General features: G+C 39.6%; 2 protein-coding genes across 2 annotated transcripts in view; both read right to left on the bottom strand.

Annotated features, from left to right (window-relative positions):
• Nucleotides 1-22,500, bottom strand: part of LOC132975527 (insulin-like growth factor-binding protein 1) — a 362,521-nt gene that overhangs the window by 152,691 nt on the left and 187,330 nt on the right. The gene's annotated exons all lie outside the window — the stretch shown is intronic.
• Nucleotides 19,611-22,500, bottom strand: part of six3a (SIX homeobox 3a) — a 3,841-nt gene continuing 951 nt past the window's right edge. The window contains exons 1-2 of the mRNA XM_061040101.1: nucleotides 22,473-22,500; nucleotides 19,611-20,577 (exon numbers count right to left, since the gene is read on the bottom strand). The exon at nucleotides 22,473-22,500 is cut by the window's right edge and continues 951 nt beyond it. Of these exons, the coding sequence (XP_060896084.1) occupies nucleotides 20,385-20,577; nucleotides 22,473-22,500 (221 nt within the window). The 3' untranslated portion in view covers nucleotides 19,611-20,384. The remainder of the gene's footprint in view (nucleotides 20,578-22,472) is intronic.

Below are 22,500 nucleotides of genomic sequence, written 5' to 3'. Positions count from 1 at the left end.
TGCTGTATATTTCCATTGGCCTTTTGGATGTAGCCATACTCTGAGCCAGATTAACCGTCATGACGTTGGGGCACTGTTTTATCAGAAAGCATTACTGTAGAGCTCATTCCTTTTTACACATGTGGCTGCTCTAAGAATGAGGATATTGTCCTTTATGTGTGGACCAGTCTGCTCTCGGGGACGGGTCGATATTATCAGCCATAAATGCGGCCGAGGAAGTAGTGAATGGTGGGGAAATGATGTTCTTCCCTACATGAGTGTTTCCAAGCTTTTTGTTCCTGACTATTGCAGATCAATTGAAATAACCAAAAAAAAAAAAAAAATAGGCTACGTCAAAAAGTCTAATAACAGCGTAGGTAAAGTATACAGTTGAGTATAATTTAGGTGGATTAAGGACATATTTAAAATGATGATGTTTTTATTTACTTTATTTTTGTGTCACGTGTAGGCCTACGGAAATGATAATGTTATTTATTAATTAAAAAAAAAACATGTTGCAACTTAACGTCAACTTTTACCGAAGTCATCCAAACCCTATTTTTAAAGGGGCGAAAAAACAACACTTTAAGAGACTGAATAGTGTGGCATGTGGCCATTAGCCTGTACAGGCGAAGTTGTGCGAAATGCGCACGAGCTTCTCCAAACCGGGAAACCTTGATTTCTAAGTGATGACACCTTATCTGTCCGCGCGCGGCTCAGGAGAACAGAAGTACCGTAGTGTTTGACTGAGGAGGGAAAAAAACACGACACAGAAGTGGAAACGGGCGTTGAAAGAAGACACTTTGTTTGAACAGCTTCAGCCGTACAACACCTCCATCCATATATCCACCCTAACCCACCACCACGTGAAGAATCAACTTTAATTAACAACTTTTCTACCAATCTTATAGAAGAGGATTTAATGTGCTTTCATTCTTATGAGCTGCGGTGCATCTAGGTGGTATTTTATTGAGATAGCCCACTTGTAATTATCGCTGCAATTATAATTTACATCATTCAACACAGTAATAGGTAGGCTATTTCCCTCATATTTTAGCTATCCGTGTTGTATGTAGACCTTTTGTTTAATCTATTTTTCACAATAGTACACAATGGTCTTAAAATATTTGAAACGGTGGAGAACAATTGTATTTCTTAACTCAGAGGAACATTGAAGGAACTTCAGGGCTCATTCAGAAACTAGGCCTATCTAGTTTGCTCGGTTATAGGAGTTTAAAAAGTGTACTCAGACAATGTGTAAACTATCTCCCCTCCTGTCATTAAATATAGAGGATCACTCGCACATCGTTGGGTACAACTTGTGGCGCGTGAAGGTCAATTACATACAGCCCAAAGCCCACACTTAGTAATTAACAGGACTTCAGTGAATGCGGCTCTACTCAAAACAAGCGTGTAACAGCAGCTTGCGAGCAGACAAAACACGGAATAGTTGGTCTCCCACCAAACCAACTCTGTAACCCTTCAATAGCTGTGATTTTCGTCTCTCTCTCTCTCTCTCTCTCTCTCTCCCGCTCTCTCTTTCTCTCTCTCTCTCTCTCTCTCTGTGTGTATCGCTCTCTCTCTCTCTCTCTCTCTCTCTCTGTATCGCTCTCTCTCTCTGTGTCGCTCTCTCTGTGTGTCTCTCTCTCTCCTTCTCTTTTGTTTCCCATAAGAAATGTGAACTTGATCTGGCATTGTGAGCGCGCCATGTGTGAGAAGAGGGGAGGGAGGGAGAGGCTATTAAACGATTTTTGGGCAGAAGATGTTAGGAGAATCCGCGAGCATTTAAGTAAAGTCCTAACAAGGAGCCTCGGTTATAAACGCTGGTTTGATTCTGCCGAGCAGGCTTATCGGAACAATGGCATCCAACTGAAGCAGAGGAGTCAGGAGAAACAGCAGGACAGGTGTGAACTGGACTTGATTTCTGCGTGGCACAAATTCATCTGCAGGGGATTTAATCTCTTGACAGTTTACCAACTGTGAGGATGTCACAGTCAGTTAACAAACAGTCTTGTAGAGGAAACAAATCCCGAGACAATAGGGAGGGAATGTTGAGTCATGGCCTCGTAAAGATCAAATAGCCTACATTCATTTTTATTGTATCGCAAACTGTAGAAATAGTTGTTCTGACCTAAGAGATCTGTTACTTTATAACTACAAATTAAAACCCCAGATCAGTGTTAATGTAGGCTATGTCTTCACAATCAGACTGTTTCACCTCCAAAGTTTATGTAAAAATAATTTATATGAGCTTTTTAGTAAAACAAACCCGCTCTGATTGTTAGACTATTCATTCATTTCACCGCGTCCATTAAAAGCAATAAATGTCGCAGTTCTCATTTTATAGTCTTTGTATTCGTGGGGTTCAGCAGAAAAATATATTTCTAAACGTAGGCTATTTACCTTTTGATTTGCTGAGCAATTCTATTCAGACCTAAATAATAAGAAAAAAATAGTTTTAAAAGGCTCTTACATTATTTGTATTGCTTTAAATAGGCAAATTCCTCTAATTGCATTTAAAACGCTCGTTTTGCTTTGAGTCGTTACGCAAACATTTGATCTATTTCAGTTTTCCTCCTTTTTTGTCTGCGGGAATTATTTATAAAAAAAACAACGCAGCCAGATACACATTTTTTAATATCATCTTTTAAATAAACAACACACATGTTTATTAAAACGAACATTTCATAGCATACGAAAATACGTCTGTTTGTTGTTGTTGACATCGCCATATTATTATTATTAAGATATGCCATTAACTGACATTTTATACAAGGGGTCATTCATAGTAAAAATGTCCAGCTGTTTGATATAATGACTGCAGTAGAGTGGATTGACAAAGCAATTCTTATATAAAGAAAAAAAACCTTCTTACCATAACTGGTGAATTAAAAAAAACAAATGAGTATTCTTTAGTTAAAAAAAAAGGCCCACACTGAAACAACACCTGGAAACAAACTGTGTATAAGGAAACAAGAACGCATTTTCTAATATTTCCAAAGAGATGATTTAAGAGGAATTCATAGTTTATGTATACATATATATACATACATATATTGTGTTAAAGGTTAACACACTCTATAGGTACAGTGATGAGTTTTATAATGTGACACATTATTGGTCCCGGTGGGGAAATTCACTTTTCACTTAGGCCCCCTTAAGGGAGGTCAGGGGTCAAATGTTTAAAGCAGCCGCCCCTGGAGCTGTAAGTTATTTGCTGTATAGCTTAAAGAAACTTTGGCAGAGCAGGAACAGAGATCGATTTTGCCAAAACACAGAGGCAGTTTGAAGACGAAATGTAGTCTGCTTAAAACAAATGATTTCACTGTCCAAATGTGCAGCAAGTGTCAGAGCTCGCACTGTCCCAGTAAAAATCTCACCAAATGTAGGCTAAGTGTGTGTGAGGATGGTAGTATAGAACACAACAAATATTTCTGAAATGAAGGAAGGCATTGAGTGTGAACACTTTACTATTAATACCACTTGTTGCCTACAAAGGGTGCTGGTTGTACTAACAAGGGAGTGGGACAGCTGGGATTTACATTACTGATATAGTGTGACTGCAGAGTGAAGTGTTAGAGGAGAGTCAGCTGGTGGTACCATCATTACAGCTCTGCTTATATAGCATAGTTACAGCACTTTAAAAGAAATGTACCCCTTTATTCAAACCTTCGTCTACAGTATTTTTTATTTTCAATGTATATCTGTGCTTTAAATGGATAAAAATAAAATACAGATAGGTCGGGATTAACATGTGTCTGTGTATAGCAGACATTACTCCTTTTGATACATTATTTTTTTTCTTTACAAAATCCGATTCATACAACAAACTATGCAAACAGTAAGACAGACTAACTCTTCTCTTCTGCAAGTGGGTATCAGCAAATCTGTACCAACAAGGAACCCATCTTGTGGAATGGGAATAACATGTTTAAAGTGAAAAACATCTTTCATAATCTAAAAACCATGAGTGCATTTCGTAAGAGCTGCAATGTCCTTTTCAAGGGAACAAGCTGCGCAGAAAACAGCAATAGGTCGAATATGAAAATACCAAATTGACCTGCTACCTGCATCATTTTGAAAAATAAGTTAGTACCAAACATAAGATTCAGTAAAAAAATGTTTAATACGATTAATATTCATGTCATAATCTTTTGGATTTGCTCTTAAGTATAACAGGGATTCAGATGGTTCACAGACAGACTGCAGTCTGCTGATGCAGTAATGCATACCGACAGACAGACAGACAGACAGGGGTTCTGTTCTCAGGTAGAGATGAATTAAATCATGCACATATTCAGGCCAAGAACCAAGAACGCCCAAACAGACAGCAGAAGAACGTCAGAGAGCATTAGCAGTATGATGATTGTTTGTATCCCAAATATCGTGTTTTTGTGCCACACTGTAAGTGTTCGGGGTGAGGTTCAGCCTGAACTCATTTAGGGAATTAAACACTCAGGCAATCCGAATGCTATCAAGATGAGATCTAATATTCAAAACGCAGGTTGGGTACCTGTTAATATTACTCAGAATGTAATTGACAAGTCTTTTACAGCAATGCATAAACATCAACATAATCAGTGATATGATTTTTCTTATTTCTTTTCTTTTTGCTATCATAAGCAAACTTGCTAACAGATTCGTTTTCAATTATAATCAGCTGATGCAAACAGTCGAGAAGTGGCATTAAAATGATTGTATCAGCCTGCAATTTAATTTTACCATGACAAATAATATAATAACAAACTTTACCATTAAACAACACTATTAAAAAATAAAACACAACTGACAACAGATACTTACCTACATTTGTAACGTATAAGCATCTTTATTTATTTTTACTTTTTGTGTTGTGATTATTGATGGGCACATTGATTTCAGCCTCCCCTCGGCCATTATGCATTTTTGGTAGATCAGGTGTGTCCCATAAAACAGGATAAAACAGCAGGGGGTTTGGAGAGAGAGAGGAGGAGGACGGGGGGGCACGGTGTAGAGTTACGGTCAAAAAAGAGAGAGAGGGATGGCCAGGGGAGTACGAGCATTAATGCACTCCCTGTGTGCCGGACGCATACAGTTACAAAACACACACACACTCTCACAAACACATACGCACACAGTGGGCGACCTTTGCTCGAGTGAAAGGTCAGCTGACTGACCGAGGCCTGACTTCCACCGCTGTAACCGACTCCTGAGACCTGACACAGATCCAAAACTCAAGAGTCCAGCTGAAGACTAGAAATGTAACTTAGTTACAGTATCACACATTTCATTTTCAAAAGTCTAACACTGAAAATGACAAGAGTTACGTTTGAGTGCCCCTTGTTCCAAGTATATCCAAGTAGAACAGAATAACTATTGCCACAGAAGCAAATATTAAAAACACGTAAACTATCAAAAACAGCACATTACATATTTTGCATTTTTACATTGTTTAAAAACTGAACTCTCATATTTTAGTTAAATCAAGAGGGGGAACACAGAAATAGAATTTAGGATAAATGAACCCTTGAAACAGTTTAATCATGAATATAAAAGAAGGTCTATTGGCCACTCAATGGATTATGACTCGTATTAACTCGTGTGCAGTATTTGTCAACATTCTCAAGGTATCTCTCGGCATACAGGTATTTTTATATTTTGTGTAACACTGATTTCTTAAGTCTACTTTAAAGTGTGTAAACAGTTTATGACTCTTTTTATACAGTTTTGTAACTCTAAATATGCAGACTTAAAGTAAAGGCTTTCCATGAAGTGTTAACAAGTTTTTTTCATTAAGCATGTGATGGTGTAAAGTATGAAGAAGTAGTGGTACATTTGTGAATCTGTATTGTGTGTGTGCGTCCATGTGTGTGTGTATGTGTGGGTCCTGCGTCCGTGTTTGTGTGCGTGCGCGCGTGTGTGTGTGTGTGTGTATGTGTGTGCACTCGGGGTGAAGAAAGGCTCACCTGGGCTTTTCCCCCTACTGTAAATTCCTGGATGGGAGACAGACACAGGCTGTTCTGATCGCATTAGGTTCACTCGGATGGTTTTTCCAGCTATTGTCACCTGACACCACTCCATTAAATCTGTCCAGCCTAAAGATTAACTACACTATTCTTTATGCTTTCACTGGGTGTTCACGCTGAACTCAAAGGGCAGGTTAAATCTTGCACAAGATTTTCATCGTGAGCTGTATTTTATGTTCGGCCCATCCAGCCCTTTACTTGATGTAAGATCAGCTAGCAGCGCAGAGTGTCACTAAGATAAATAGTTTTAAAGCCCGTCCATCCATCAGTTTAGTCCCCCTTTTTATTATTGTCAGCAGAGGTCATCTGATATTACTAAAGCATAGAGAAATGAAGAAGTAAAGCTTTAACAGTATAAAAAACTTTTTGTCACTTTATATCATCTGTTTGTTTAATTGTTCTTCAACTGTCCTTCACGACATTCACCAGAAAATGTTTTAAACACACTTCAAATAGGATCATGCATTTAATACTGTTATTATGACAACATATTTCAGATAGGTAGTCAATATGTTTATTCACTGTACACACAGACATACTGCCGTATAACGTACTTCATTGAAAAGACATCTCTGATTCCAATCCTGGGAAATGATACAGCAGAAAAAAAGCCAGCAAACACGCGCACATCAATTCTTCAGGTGCTGAGTCGTAAAAAAAAACAACTGGATGAAAGCTGATGAAGAGCTGGGTCAGGCTTGAAATGTAGTGTTTTTAAATGCATTAAGTAGATAACAATTAGTTTTTAGAGCTACAATGTTCTCTCTGCTACCTCTACTAACCTACTATAATTAATGTTGGGTCTCTGGAAATATTAGAACAGAGAGTACGGTCTTTACCGTTCATTTGTTTAGAATAGAAATATCATGTGAACACTTTAACTTTCTGTTCTTATTAAAGTAAACTTGTCTTTGTTCTTGAGTTCAATGAGAGAAGGCAAAAATGTAAATGTACGTAGGTATATATATGTATAAGCATTCGTATAAAAAACTGGATATGTACATACTGTACGTATAATTTAGTAAGTTCTACAGCCCATCACGATCCTCTGTGTTATGTGACAGTAATGAGCAGTTACTGGGTTGCTTATAAATAGTTATTTAAATAGGGTTGATATTACAAGCTTGAGTTCCGCCTCCGGCCTTTTAAAAATACACGTTTTAATATTTTTTGATGGAGCTTTAGTGTTAATACAGACCAAAATAAACAACTCCTTCTACTTCTGTATGAATTAACACCCTTAGTAAATTTCAGTTTTACAAAAGGCTCTGCCACTCATCAGATGCTAATGTGAGTTTTGTTTAGTTACATGAAACTTAATACAGAGGTGTAACACCAGTAAGAAGGCTCAAAGAGTTCTAAAAGGCTGAGACAGCGTACGCTTAAAACAGATAGTGATTCATTGTTTTTCATGATAGTCCAGGGTAAACAAGTAAGTGCTTTGGTATTCTACTTGACACTTACAAGATGCTATTCCAACTAAAATAATCTGTGTTTTTCTTCCTTTATACACCAGTGCAAACAGACGTTCCTTCAGACTGTTTTTATTTAATTTTAGCCCATGTTAAGTAGATTTATTATGTTCTTGTTTGGAAACATTTTATTTAATACTAAAAGAATTGTAAAAAGGTGACAAAACTTTAACCATAAATTAAGAAAGAAAAATTGATGGGTCTGGAACCTTGAAGCTTGTACACTAGTCATACAACAATTTGTTGTTTTCAGACATTAAAAGTTTTGCAACTCAGTCACATCTTGCTCTGTGCTTGTGTGTTCCCGCTCAGGATTACAGGAAGGGACCTTCCCCTGCATTTGGATCAATCAGTATCCATGTTGATTGTGCACACTGGGCCTGTCTCAGTGTCTGAGTGTGTACACTGCAGGTTTGTCTGTTTCCAGCTAAACACACCAACGGGTTCAACCTGCCAGACCGTTGACTCAGCACAATGTGTCTGTGTGAGTGTGTGTGTGCGCGTGCGTGTGCGCGTGTGTGTGTGCATACACCTCTGTTGGCATCAGGCAGAAACATTAAAGAGCCCTTTGTTTTGTTAAACTTCCTTAAAAAAAAAAAAGTATGCGAGGTATATGCTACAGTACATGGTAGAGCGTGTCATTTAGAGACAAAAACTTGAATACACTTAATAGTTTAATGAGTAGTATCAGTGTGGCAACTGTCCCTGTGCACACTGTACAGCATCACAAATATATTGTTGTAGTTTTTATCAGTTATCATTCTGTAAAATCCTAAAAGGAAGTTGGGTTAGACAGAAAATGAGCAAAAAAAAAGTTTGTGAAATATGTCCTTATACATTTAAACAATAAACATATCTACTTCATATGATCCTATTGCTCCCACATGCACACAGTGACCTGACATATACGTAGATGTCATGAAGCCAACTAACTTCCACACTGTACAGACATACACTGTTACACTGTGTTCACTCCACTTAGTTCTTTGTAGATTTGTTTTAAGAGAAACAAAACCTCAGCACAGACGTGATGAGAGGGAGCTATTCAGGTTTTCTCCATTATTTAGAGAACAGCAGCAGAGTTTAGAGCAAATCGTGTCCGTTTGAACTGAACACTGCTCCCACCTAGTGATCACTTAGTGTAACTGCAAGTGTGTAAAGTAGTGAGAAAAGAACGTGTTAACAGTGATGAAAACTCAACATAAAGGGTGGACCTGCTCAGCTCAGAAATGGCTTCACGTGCACTGAAGAGAAGGGAACAGAAAAACTCAAAATATCAGCCTCTTCACTGTCTTTAAAAGTAATGCGTTTGGTATCAAGACAGGAAAAACAAATTTCCCCAAGGGGACAATAAAGTGTATCATATCGAAAGAACCTTCATCATACAGGCTTGAGAAACACTGCATTTACTCTTCTTTATCTACAGCCTGTGTCTGTCTACACAGAAAGATAAGTGACTTGTTTTTTTCTAGCAACACAAGGTCCAATATTTATGTACTTTATTTTGCACCAGTGTGTTACAAACGACAATAAAGGCATTACATGTGATAGTAATAAACGTTTCAGATTATCTGGTTTTTCTTGGCAAAAAGTGTATCTTTATCATCACAACTAATGTTTGACATTCAAAAAAGTAATTTTTCTACTGTCAGTAGAGTGAAAAGCAATTTCTCCAGACCGACTTTTATGAAAAGTAAAACTCATGCTGTATTAAAAAATAAAACAAATTCAAGTTAGTTTGAGAGCTGACTTGAGCAACTTTCCCACATTGATGTGCATGTGTTCCATTGGAGAGGCAGAATTAGGAGTGAACGCGTATCACTGCACATTATACTCTCACATTTAACATGCTCCTCAGATTATTCAAACTATATTGTAGGGAAGAGGAGAAGTTGTTGGAAAAGGATGCTGTCACATGTTGTAACTGGTTGATATCCTAAAGGTAATAGTCTTCAATGTCTTTCAAATCGACATTGTTTTTCCGTTTTGTTTTCATACTTGAGGTTAATGACCATAAAAATAACAAAAACATCTCTACAGTCCTCTATCTCCCTTCCTTCCTCCTCCCCCTCCTCCTCCTCCTCCCTCCTCCTGATAACTTACACTAGACTGGTTTCTAAGCTTTGGACTCCTCTTGTATTTTTTTTTTTCTCACCCTCAGCAGTGGCAGCTGCTTGAAGACTCGTTTTGCTTTGTTGCCGCTCTCTTGCTGCTTGATTAGCTTCCTCCGCTGCACTCCAAACGCTGCTGGGTTTCAGCCAGAGCAATTTGAGAAAGAGAAATGCAGAAAACATGCCACGGGTATAATTTCACGTCACAATGGGGTGTTTGTGTCAGTGACCTTAAAGCTTCTGTATACACCATTTGTAATTTATGGTACACTTGACTTGACACACACACATGTAACTACTAGAATGGATCTAGAAGCCATGAATAGCATTAGCAGCTTGCATAGACACCAGAATGAGCCACAATAGACTGAATGTATAAAGTTGTACAATGAAGAGTTGTATGTGTAAGGTTTTCTGAGTGAAAGCATGCCATCACTCTTCACTCTTCATTTTCATCTTATTCTAAGTCAAATATTCAACCTTGAGTTCATGATGACCCCTGGTGGTTGAAGTTAGAAATTTGAACTATTACAGGCTTCTGTTTTGCCATTTTATTAAATTGTATGTATGCGTTTTATTAAGCTTGATAATACCAAATGAACCTTATATTGAATGTATGAATCATATTTTCACAACATGCAGGACTAATACTTTTTCTGTTTTTTAATCAGACACACTTCCTGTTTTCCTCGTTCATTTTGATGATCTATTACTAATAACAAAGCCAATATTGTGTTGGGGATGCGTCGGCTTGTTGTTTGTTTGTGTGAGGGGAGAGGGCTCTGATGATAATGATTTAAAGCTTCTGCACAGAGCAGCAAAGTGAAACTGTCATGGTGACCAAGGACCAATTAAACAGCTAGATGCTGCATATTTCAATCACACAGGTGCATTTAAAATCATTCCTTGAATAATAGATGGTGTAATTATATAATACTGTATATACATGTTTGATAGCTGAATACCTGCTAGCAACGTCCTAAACAGTCAAAGAGATGGGTTGAAGGTATAATGACACAAACTGATGCTGATAGTTTGTGGAAGGCTGTGCTGTGGCCTTTTTCAAAAGAAAACATTAACAAAACATCTACAGAGAATAAAGGCAGATTCAAGCAACATTTTATATGTAATACTTTGACTTTAAGATATTTGTTCCATTAGGCTGATAGCCGACTGGAGTTAGAGCGAACTGCTGCAAACGTGTACAGATGTTTGAGTGCTAAAAATGATGCATCAGAGTGGCAGCTATCCTCAGTCGATGTGGAGGACCATATAAGTTAGTTCAAACAACACTAAAAGGTGAATATGAGTCATTATCGATCACTAGATGGCAGTGTAACATAATGAGACAGCTACATATCTCACTTAACAGACTCAGAACATCAGTGTGAATACAGAGACCGAAGACACTGTGTGTGCGCCAGAATGATACATAACAGTGTTTTCACTCTGCATGCGTGCACGTGACATTTGAATGAATGAAGTGGAGGAAGTGATATCTTAATCCCAGAACAAACAGCACCCTGCTCCCACTCATCTCTGCTCCCCGGGGCTTTATGGGGACCAGTGTGCTGCTGAGGATTACATCAGGGACATCAAAAGAGAACACATTTGCACATTGCCCACTGACATGGTCGCACCAAGAACAGACACCACCGAGTTAAGCCAATTGACCATTTACACAGCTCTCACCCTCTCTCTATGCCCCCACATAAGGCTCTAATATTGTGGAGGTGGGGGGTTATGTGTGTGTTTAAAGAAGAGAGAGATAGAGATTCTCTCAAAAGCTGATGATTTAAAGATGGCTGATATTGGATCAAAATTATATATTACATTACAAAATTATATATTACAATTATATATTACAATTTCTTTGTTAATATAGGACTGTTCAGTGTTAATCAGTCTTTAAAAAAAACATAAAAGGATTTTATGAAAAAATTTGGCTTCTGACTTTTTTTTAAATTCTGACTTTAATCTCAGAATTCTGAGATTAACATCAGAATCCTAAAAAATAAATCAGAACCAAAAAATGTTTTTTCAGTGGCCCTAATCCTCTTCCGTGGTGATGTGTGAACTCTTCTGCAGTAATGCGAAGATGATTTAAGATCTCTCCATTTAGTTTCCTTACATCAGTAGTTGTATTTGCACTACAACAATTCATCCCCTCAATCATGAACTATAAAGCATGTGAACTTTAGTAACAATGTGAACTTGTGAAGCATACTTGAGTTTTTGACCCGTATTTGCTCCTCATTTGTGCGGCTCCACAGTCCTACATCAGGTCTCTGAGCTCTGAACACTCAGCCTGTATTTTCCTCCTCCTCGCCCTGCTCTTCTGGGAGCTGTGCAGCTGTTTCTGCTGCTGCTGCTGTTTGATGAACTGGACTGAGTGAAGGCAGAGCGGAGGACAAGGCCGGTGCGTGCTTCAATAATGCATGCGTTCAGGAGGCCACCTCGGGACAGAGGCCGTTTTTAAAGATCCTCCACGAAGCGACTCATGTACAGGAACTTATTAAAAATAGAAAAAGTGGTCGGACAAAACAGCACGCTTCAGCAGAGGGCCTCCAGAGCCCGGGAACCCGGAGGCCGGTTATTAACCAGCAAGGTGCATCTTGCGTGCACCTCTTAAGTAGATGCTCTCAAAGACAATGAACTGTGAATTTGAAACATGAATTTCATTAAACTTTCTCCCCTTCTTTTTCCAGATGGTTAATCTCCATCCACGAGCAGCTATGACAAGCAAAACCTTTCAGATGGATTCAGGGAGATGAATATGTGAAGAGGGAGGTGGACAATAGAAAAGTGAAGATGAGAAGACTGGAATTTAGCTTGTCATACATTATGAAGGTATGTTCTTTAAATGCTTACCCAGACTACAGGATGTTAGCTTGCATGTTTTGCTGTGTAGACTTTTAAAAGGTGAATTTAAATCCACAGATCTTATTGTTACTCCCATCGTGCACTTTTAAGCCACCAGGTGAATTTAACTAACTGGTTGTGGACATTGGATGTATCTCCATCGAACAACTGAGCTACTACATCTGTAAACTGCCCTCACTGACCCCACATAAAGGTTTCTTATCCTCTCATGTGAACCTGAAATCAGGCTGAAAATGTTTGAGACATGCGAGTGGATCCAAAGTGGGGAAATGAAAGAGTTATTGCCTATGGCGTGTAACATGCCGGCTACTCCTCTTGCAATGATTTAATGGTGGATCGCCGTAAGCGTTTTACTGTCCATTTACAGTGAAACCTTCTCTGTTGCATTCTCCCATTCCTCTCCCTCCCCCTGCCCTGCTCGCCATAATAGGCAAGTTAAACTCTAAAAGGCCGCGCTCCAACGGACACCATTATGCCTCCTCCCCTCCTCACCACCATCTTGCTCTCATATACACACACACAGCAGTCAGTCACTTGTCTCCTTGGCGGCCTCAGTAAAACTCTGGGTATCAGTTTTTAAAAATTAACCAGGGATCGAGGGTTCCATTTCACTCTCTGGCGTCTGAATCCTTCATCTAGCTCTGAATGGAGAAGCAGCTTCAGTGTTCCAACATCATTTGACTTTCATGCAATGAAACTTTAATGAGTGCACCCTGTACAGTGTACAGTGTGTGTCTGTGTGGGCTGTACGAACTCACTGGCTTGCACTTGTCCCTGTTGTGTAAGCCAGTATATATGTTCATGCTCACACTGACATTAACTGAAGCACATGTAGGATTTAAAAAAATAAATAAAAATGTAGTCCCAGCTCAAAAACAGGTACACATTTTATGGTGATTGTAGCCAAACCGTGATGTAACTAGCAGGCGGATAAAAACATACAGTACACAACTGCTGCACAAAATCTCAAGTAAAGCAACCAAACTTTGTTCAAATACATTACGAAAAATATGTGACGCTATAGTTTGGTGGAATTTTTTCAAGTTAACTAAAGCAGCAGCCGTCAATATTGAACACCTTGACATGTGGGAAACAGTTTGGGGATATTTTCCCTAAACGTCCTCTAGATGGCAGTCAAGGCACATGTGTGGCTCTGTCCCGCTCAGCCTGCTTTTTGCCAGGCTCTGCACCTGCCTGTCCGCCCGCTGTCCCCTCACTGTTTCCTCTTGTCGGGGCTGTTTGTGAGGCATCCCGGGCAATCCGTGCCATAGCTTTGTAAATGAGGGTTAAATTGATAAGGACACCCAGGCCTCAGTCAATCTGCGACCTTTTTTGTTCAGTGCACTGGCTCAAAAAGGAGGCGTGTCACTGGGCAAGCTTTACTAAAACTGAGGCTTTTGACTGCGTGTGACATATTTGGAAAAAAAAACACTTTAATGTTAAATGTTATTTCGTGAAATGCATGTACTACAAATATGGCTAAGCGCTTATTTTCATCATTACAAAATGTCATTATTTATCCTAAAAACACAAAATCTCAAATCTGTGTTAGTATCATCACTGGGGCACTACAATTGAGCTGCTGTTTTTTTTCCCCTCACATTTCCTGTAAATTGCTTGCTCGTTTTCATGTACCAAATAGTTTGAGGTGTTGAAGTGGAAGTAAAATCTGTAACGTCAAAAAAAAAAATCCTAATATTACAGGTTTCTTTAAATGTGCCTTTTAAGTCTTGTCTGAGGGGCAAAAAAAACGATACCGGATTTATTCTATATCCTATGTGTTTTGAAAAGTCCTATCTTTAGTCCAAAACTTCTGTCACGATTAATGTGTGCCATTGGACCACCATTGCCAGAAGTTTTCTATTATCGCCAAAATCGGAAGAGTTAAGAAAAACAAGTGGACTGGTGTGGGTTTTGTGTCCAAGCACAGCGGGACCGGGTGTCCATGTCCAGGTTCATCCGGTGCTTTCAGAACCAGAGCAGGCAGGAGCTCCAGCTGACGGACAAAAGCCTTCAGCATCAGACCAGGGAACAAACAATCACCAATTCGTGGAAGGAAAAGAGGGGAGCAGAGGGGGCGAGTCACCGAAAAGAAGCAAGTCCGAGAGAAGGGTGGTCTACTTTCCTTATATTTTCAGGGGGAGACATTTTTTTAGATCAGACAAAGCTGCGGAACATTCAGACAATTTTTACAACATTTGAGATTCCATTTTTTGTTTTAAGATAGACCTGCTAGCATCAGAAATATCCTGCTGTATACTTAAAATTAACCCTAAAATTTAGCTAAATGATCTACTATCAATATACAATTATTATAATTGTGGCCATAGTTGCACTTTCATTTGACACAAATTACTACTACAGCTAGTTATTAATAATCATTCTTCCCTTTATATTTGTCATGTGTTTTGTATAAAGATGCTGAATTTTTATTGCTGATATCAGTGCTGTTCCGTGCCGTGCAATGCTAAAAAGGAGGCCTGAGAACGGCGGTAGAAAACACAGGTGCTGGGGCTCTATTTAAGCTGCTCAGCCCTCTGTCCACTCGGTGTGCACAAGGCGAGAGATCACAGCCTGCACCCAGCCAGAGCCCCCACCCCAACACACACACACACACACACACACACACACACACACACACACACACACACACACACATATATGTGCTGCCACTGCAACGCTATACGCGTGCATGTGCGCGCGAGAGAGTTGTGTGTGTTAGTGCGCGCGCGCGTAATGTGTGTGTGCAGGAGGGTTATGTTCGCTTGAGTAAGCTAGAGTTGGGTTGCTTTCATGTTATGCTTGTTTTAAAAAGATGAGGCTTGTGCAATGGCAGTCCACACTAATCAGCATTATACTGAAGTATTTCTCCAAGCCCCCCACCACTACACACACACACACACACACACACACACACACACACACACAAACCCACACACCTCCCACCCAACCTGCCTATGAAAGAGAAAGAGAATGATCCCATCTGTGTGTACACGGTAGCCTTCATATAATGAAAGCTCACACACTCTGATCCTGTATCACTGCCTCGTGCCTTGTGTGACCTCCAAATTACTTTTTAATAGATGGACACTTTCAGGGAGTGTGTGTGTGATACGTGGTTAGTGTTGGAGAAATTGTGTGAATGTTTGGTGAGGTCGGGGGGTTGGTTGGAAGGTGTGTGTGTGTGGGTTGGTGGTGGTGGTGGTGGTGGTGGTGGTGAGGGGGGGGGGGGTGGACAACAAGTAGCAGGTGTATGGCGGCTGGCATTGGGGAAGAACGCACACATTTTACGCACGACGGGCAGAGTCACATAATTCAAAGTACACAAAAGCGTCCAACTGTCGCACATCTCATGACGGTGGCCTGCTTGTAACCCTGCCAAATAACTTCATAGTCAATTTCCAAAACATAGTTTCTTACTTTAATAGCTAATATTATTTTAGCTTTATGCTACCTTTTCCTCTCCTGTAATCCCATATAACGACATTTGCGAGGAAAGATACCGACAAGGTGGTGCAGTTGTGATTTAGTGATGTAAGGGTGGTGCTTAATTGAAAATGTGATTTGTTATGAATGTAGACTCGACTTTTTTGGCCTTTACAAATTGTTGCTTAGATATGTCTCATAATAACCATACAATTAGATATCCGTCCAGATGCAGAATGAAAAGTCATGACTCAGTATAGACCTAATAAAATGCTGCAGCGCTACGTCTTACCTATTGCAGACAGGAGAGCAGAAAGTTCAGTCCACAGGGCCCCGCTCATTCCTGCACTGACAGCCGCGCTGCAGAGGCTATAGGGAAACTGGTGCTCTTTGGCTGCTGCATGAATACACAACAATAGAAAAGTTGTGCTCAGTTAACCGGTGAAATCCGAGAAAAAACAGGGCATGGCCAGTATTTCTCACCGCCAGACTTGGCTTAATTGCCCCTCACCCCCCCCCCCCCCCCCCCCCCCCCCCCCCACCCCCCTCCTCCTTCCTCCTGTTCCCTATAGTTGGACTGACAGTGTCTGCTTTAACTTCGGTGTCGAAGAAGTTGTGTTGGGAAAGTAAACTATGACCTCTAAGCGGATGTTAACGCGTAAAAAAAACACGAACCCACACAAATAGCAGTTCCTTTTTTTTCCAGGAGAGAATTAGTTTGTGCTTTTCTCCACTTTCGAACCACTCTGACTTCAAATCTGAAAGCTATGAAAAGCTAATCGTCTTTATGTTGTTGACGTTCAGCTTGATGTTCATGCAAATCTCGTTTGGCAGATGCACCGGCTCAGATCAACGCAAAACAACTTAAAGGGAGTGGAAAGAGAGAAAAACATGCTGGTCTCCATTGTTGCTGCACTTGTCTCACATTCTCGTTCAGTCTCATGAAAGTATCACACACACAGATTACTCCTCGCTAAGTTCCTTTGTCTGGTGATCCATATTTGAGTTGACAGATCACGAACAAGAGCTCCCCCACTGTTAATGACCCCAGCCAGCAACAGATAGACTCACACTTGCAGCACTTTTTTTTTTTTTTTTTTTTCTTTTTTTTTTTTACTACTGCTGCTGCTCTGGCCCACAACGCGGACAGTAATGTACCTGTTTACATGCGGGTTGTTTACATGTCTAAACAAGTAATGGATAATCACCATTTACCAATTACCGATAATATTGACTTTTGGATGTATCATATCCAAACCTAGAATACCAATTATATTTATTTAACACATAGTTGGCAGGAGCATAAAGCAGAATCTATTTTTAAAAAATTCCATTTGTGTTCATGGAGTGCACACGGGACTTGCTTGCAAAGAGGTGTAAAAGGCAATTGCAGTTTTTTTTTTGAACACAGTATTTCCAACAAACACGTTGATTTCTTTATTTTTCCTGAATAAGTTAAGTTTGTATCTGCATATTACTGCTACACCGCGTTTAAAGCCTTGGCATAATGAACGTAACGTAGCGCAAATGAAGCCTATTCATTCATTGCTTGTTTGGTATTCATGAGTCTCTATCTGTGGCTCCATCTCTCAGATATACAGCCTTAATCCTCGTGTCCTCCTTTGCCGATAAAAAATGCTCTTCAGTTTACGATTAATTTAATCTCAATCATAGCCGGGACTTGTCGCAGCCAATAAAACTTGTGGAGTGCGTAAATGGAGAGGTGGGGGTGTGTGTGTGATAAGGGTCTGCTGGTGCGGCGGTGCCATGGCCCCTCGGTGCTCTTGATAGGGCATATCTGTCTCTGGCAGGCCGGTTTAAGACCCGGAAAGGGTTTAAAAATATGATACAGATTTACTTCATCTGCCATTGACAGCCAATGGGCGCGGGGAGGGATGGTTTGTTTCAGGCAGACAGGCAGCTGAGCTCTGCGTTTGTCTGCATTCTAGCCTCGGTTATTTCAGGATCACAGGCCCTTTGAGTCGACTGGCTGACGCTTTTGACACACTTGTTATTGTGTTTTGATTGGTATCCGTCTGAGGGAGACTTATGGCAAATGCGCACATTTCATCCAGTGGACACTGATAAATTCTATGGAGAAAAAAACACAATCTGTCTTGTGAAGAATCTACAGCTAAGTTTGCTTTAAAAAAGCATCTCGACAAGATCTCACTCTAAATAAAACATATAGTTTAAGAAGTATTTTATGAGCTTTATGCTTGGTTTGTTTTATGTTGTCCTTCTACGCATCCTTGTCCACATACACATGAGTTAATAACTTATATCCATTATGTAAAAGGAAACTAGTCTAATTAGTCACGTTTTGTATGGGAATTGGTTTCCTGCTCTGTATTCTCACAGTTTAACACCCCCTTTCAGTCTCTGTTCCGTGCGCATTTACGCACAGACAAACAAAACGCCCATAGAATTTCTGATTTAAGCTTTCAGACTTTTCACAAAATTACCAAACATCCTGAAGAATTATCTAAACATCCTGTTTTTGCTGACACCACAGTAGGCCTGAAGGTCCCGCGCTGCCTTGTTGGAGACTGAACGGTTTCAGCCGTCGTGTAATAATAAAAGCCTGTACAGAAAACGTAGCTTTTCATGCCAGGCTCCACTTTTTAAAAATCTCCTGCGCTCTGCCTGCTCCAAACATGGCTTCTGTCATGTCCTACTTTCTGTTACTAAACTTGGCACTACTACACTCACAGCGATTCGATGTGTACTTCAGAGTTTTCTGTAGTTAATAAAATAAGAAATTTACATGGGGAAATCCTTCATGCTGCTTCTTGGTGGCAAAATGTTTTGCCAAAGGGTTTTACACCATAAACTATACCTCCTGCAACAGTGTCCTATAGCGAAATGTGCCCCAGTCTGCAGCATAATTGGTTGGGGATTTAGATGGAAAAGGACTGCAGGAGAGAAAGCCTTTTTTGGAGGGGGGAAATGGTTCTCGTCCGAGGAAGAAAAGCCCTTTTCAGCGGGCCACAATGGGAGATTGGGACAGGGGAGGAGTCCCATCGTGATTAGCCCATTTAATGGCGCGTTTACTTAATTTCTGTATTCACTGGCAACGGTAAACAAAAGGGGAAATAGCACTCACATTTTTAAGTGCTGCATGACGTTGACGTTTGCCAGAATTTATGGAGCATACAGAAGCACTCGTATAGGCGCATTTACCAACATTTTCCCTCTGGAAATGGAGTAAAGCACAACTTCTTCGGGAAAAATTAAAAGCTACAACATTTTTGACAACTCTATGCCGGATATAAAACCTAAAACTTTGCGTTGACTTCATTCCTCTGACTTTATAACCCAGCCTGGGTTAACACATAAGCCCTGATGAGCATTAATGCTTCCACAATCCAATAATGAGCCAATATGAACATGTGTTTAGCTACTTATTAATGTCCTTATCCGTAATCGGATGGAGAGACACACATCACGGGACGAGGTATAGCAAATTGAATACTGTATTTGATTTAGAAATGTATGGTACATTAACATAATAACCACGCAAGAAAAGAAACACTGAATAATGTAAATAAGCGCTTTGAGCGACCCTGGGGCGGCACAGAGGAGGAGAAGAAGAGGGGGGCAGCCTGCACTTGAGTAAATGTAGTAATAACAAGCTATTCCACTTTTCATATTTTACTTCTGAATGGCAACATATGTCAATTGAACCACCCCCCCAAAAAAACCCAACAAAAACGCCTAGAGCACTTGAGTTGTAAGTTTTGACAAATATTTTATGTAGGAACACCAAGTCAAGAAAAGTGAGGGAGGGATAGAAAAGAGGATGAGGCGAGAGGGGAGAGAGCAATAATTATGTACAAGCAATATTTCTACACGTATATTACAGACCGGGAGAATGATCGCATTATTTGAGATATACATAATTCAATATAAAATTTTGAAAATAAAAATAAAAATCTGATACAGTCATAAACGACATTTTTTGACCATGAACCCCACACAGGCAGTGACAGAAGTGTATTTAAAAAGGTGCTTACGACTTAAAATGATTGTCTGATGAACACAAAGTAAAAAAAAAAAAAAAAAAGGATTGCATCTTGTCTGCGTGGCATCATCATCACTTGGACTTAAAACGGAGATGGGTGGAGGAAAAGGCGACGAAGACACCAAGGCGATCTGTTTTATTCCCTCTGATCGATGTTCTTGATGGAAAATCTTGCATTCAGGTTATTTCCCTGATTACAAATCAAAAATAAAAAAGACATCATGCAAGTAGTCTAGTAGTAGAGGTGGTGTTGGTGGTGGTGTGGGGGTATGAAGAGGAGGGGGAGGCGTGGGTCCTTTGAAAGCGCTTTTAATAAAAAAAAGACGTGCTTTTATCTCTTTTATTTTAATATTTATATCAATCGGTCCTTTTTTCATCCGCGATATTTCATAAGTCTTTTTTTCTTCCTCTCAGGTCCATTTTCCCTGTAAATATTTCTCTTTTTGTGTTTGTTTTTGTGTGTTATTTTCTCCTTTCCTCCGTATCATACATCGCACTCCGAGTCACTGGATGTGACAGACAGGATGGACGTCCCAGTATCGACTCGTTCTGTCATACTGGAAACGCTGGTGGTGGGACTTGCCGCAGTCGAAGGCGACTCCGCCGAGCTGTGAGGGGTGAGACCGGCCTCTGAGAGCGACCTCATACCGCTCGGTCCTATTGCTTGGTGCTGGAGCCTGGAGAAAGAAAAGAAGCGAGAAGTAGGAGGAGGGGAGGAGGGGGAAAAGAGAAGAAGAAAAAAAAATGAGAGAAATGGCAATTAGACCTGAGAATGTCCCCCCTCACCCTCCTCCTCCTCGTGCAAAATAGGGGTTCAAACTCGCCTTTTCTTTCCCCCTGCCGGCCCCAGCCATGCATGCATGCTTTTATCAAATAGCCAGCTTTCAGGGGGACAAAACACAGCACTATTTAGACTGCTAAATGTTGGAAGAAATGTAATGGAGTTTTGTTTTGTTTTCCTGCCAAAGTAGACACGATGAACGCGCAAGTCAGCAACCTGGAATCTAAATTAAGTCACATCAATACCAGAAAATAAGCTTTAAATCCAACTTGGTTTGTCTTAAAAGAGCAGTTGAATGACATTTTTAGACTTTAGCTGTTTATTTGCAGTCTGTTTTGAGCTGCATTTGCTCCACTTTTATCATTGTTCTTCCTCACTGAACGATTTTATTTCGGTCAAAAATCCCCCGTGACCCTGCAGCTTCATAAGCAAATGATTATCGTTTATTTTAAAAGAATATAGGCCTTTGTCCATGTGCAGAATGTCACGATGATTCAACACACTTATTTTTAGTCTGATTGAAGTGGAAGTGTGTGAATGAGTGACGTGAAGCTCCAGGTTTACTTCAATCATCCTAAATGATTATCTCCAATCCACTCACGGTAATAACTCGATCACGGCGGGATAATGTCAGGCTGGAAATATATCTCTTCATTTAGCAAAAAGATTAGAATAGTATTCATATGGCTAAGTCCTCTCCGTTTTATTTTCTAATCAATTATAGCATTTCAATGGAATGATACCACTCTCAATGCAGCCTACGTGCTGCAAATGCTGTTTTTAATACGCATGCTCATTTTAGTCAAGTAATATCAGTAATATCTGTATTATCCTTTAGGATAATCTTTTTCAACAATTCTAAGTAACATGTGATGTTTAAATTATAAAAGCCTTGTACGGCATGGTAATGATGAGTCTATGCGTTGTGTAGCTGAAATAAAACATAGCACTGCTTTAATATTTTAAATATGAATATATTTAAAAAATATTTGCAGTGAATTACAATTTCAATATATTCAAAGGAGTAGAGACATTTTAGATTTGGATAAATACAAGTAGTAAATTTAATCCAGTACTGTTTATGCCATGCTTTACAAAATATAAAGAAAATATATCTTAAATAATTATTTATATGGATGTTTACACCATCTTCATCTGAATACACGTGTGTCTAGAATGTGTGAAGTACAATAATGTTTACAAAAATATTCAAAGCTCTCTTTGACTTTTATTTCTACACTTTCACTCCAATCGAAAAGATAAACAAGCTGATCCTATAAAAGCTATACTCTGCAGCTCATGTCCGGGTTAACAGCCGTTTGGTTTGTGATTGTAATATATATTTTTTATTATTTAAATCGGAGTTATTTAGGCATCAAAGCATATGACTTTTAACATAACCTGTATGTTTGTTATATCTTAGAATTCAAAATTCAGCTGGACAGACCCGCAAAGTCCCATTTCCTGTCAAGCGAAACGTTGAAGAGGCTTTTATATGAAACTAAAAATACATTATATTTTTGAAGACAGTTTTGGATGTTAAGTAAAGCATCAGCAGTCTTTTTTTGTGTTCATCTTATTTTCACATCATAACAAAAATGTCGGCGCAGCTTGCTCCCTCCCCCTGCAGACAGACTCGTCTTTTCCCTAGACAGTCTCTGTCTGTAAACACTACTACATGTTTATTAAAAACTCAACTTCAAATCTTCGTTTAAGCATTTTACGCGAACTTTCCAACATTGTTGCGTGTCGGCTGTGTGGATTTAAAAAGAAAAAGAAGAAAGCACCAACCTGTTTTTGGCCGCCGCAGCTCTGTCTC

This window comes from Labrus mixtus, chromosome 6, assembly GCF_963584025.1.
Source record: "Labrus mixtus chromosome 6, fLabMix1.1, whole genome shotgun sequence".
In the NCBI taxonomy this organism is placed as follows: Eukaryota; Metazoa; Chordata; class Actinopteri; order Labriformes; family Labridae; genus Labrus; species Labrus mixtus.
This window is presented reverse-complemented; position numbering and strand designations above follow the sequence as displayed.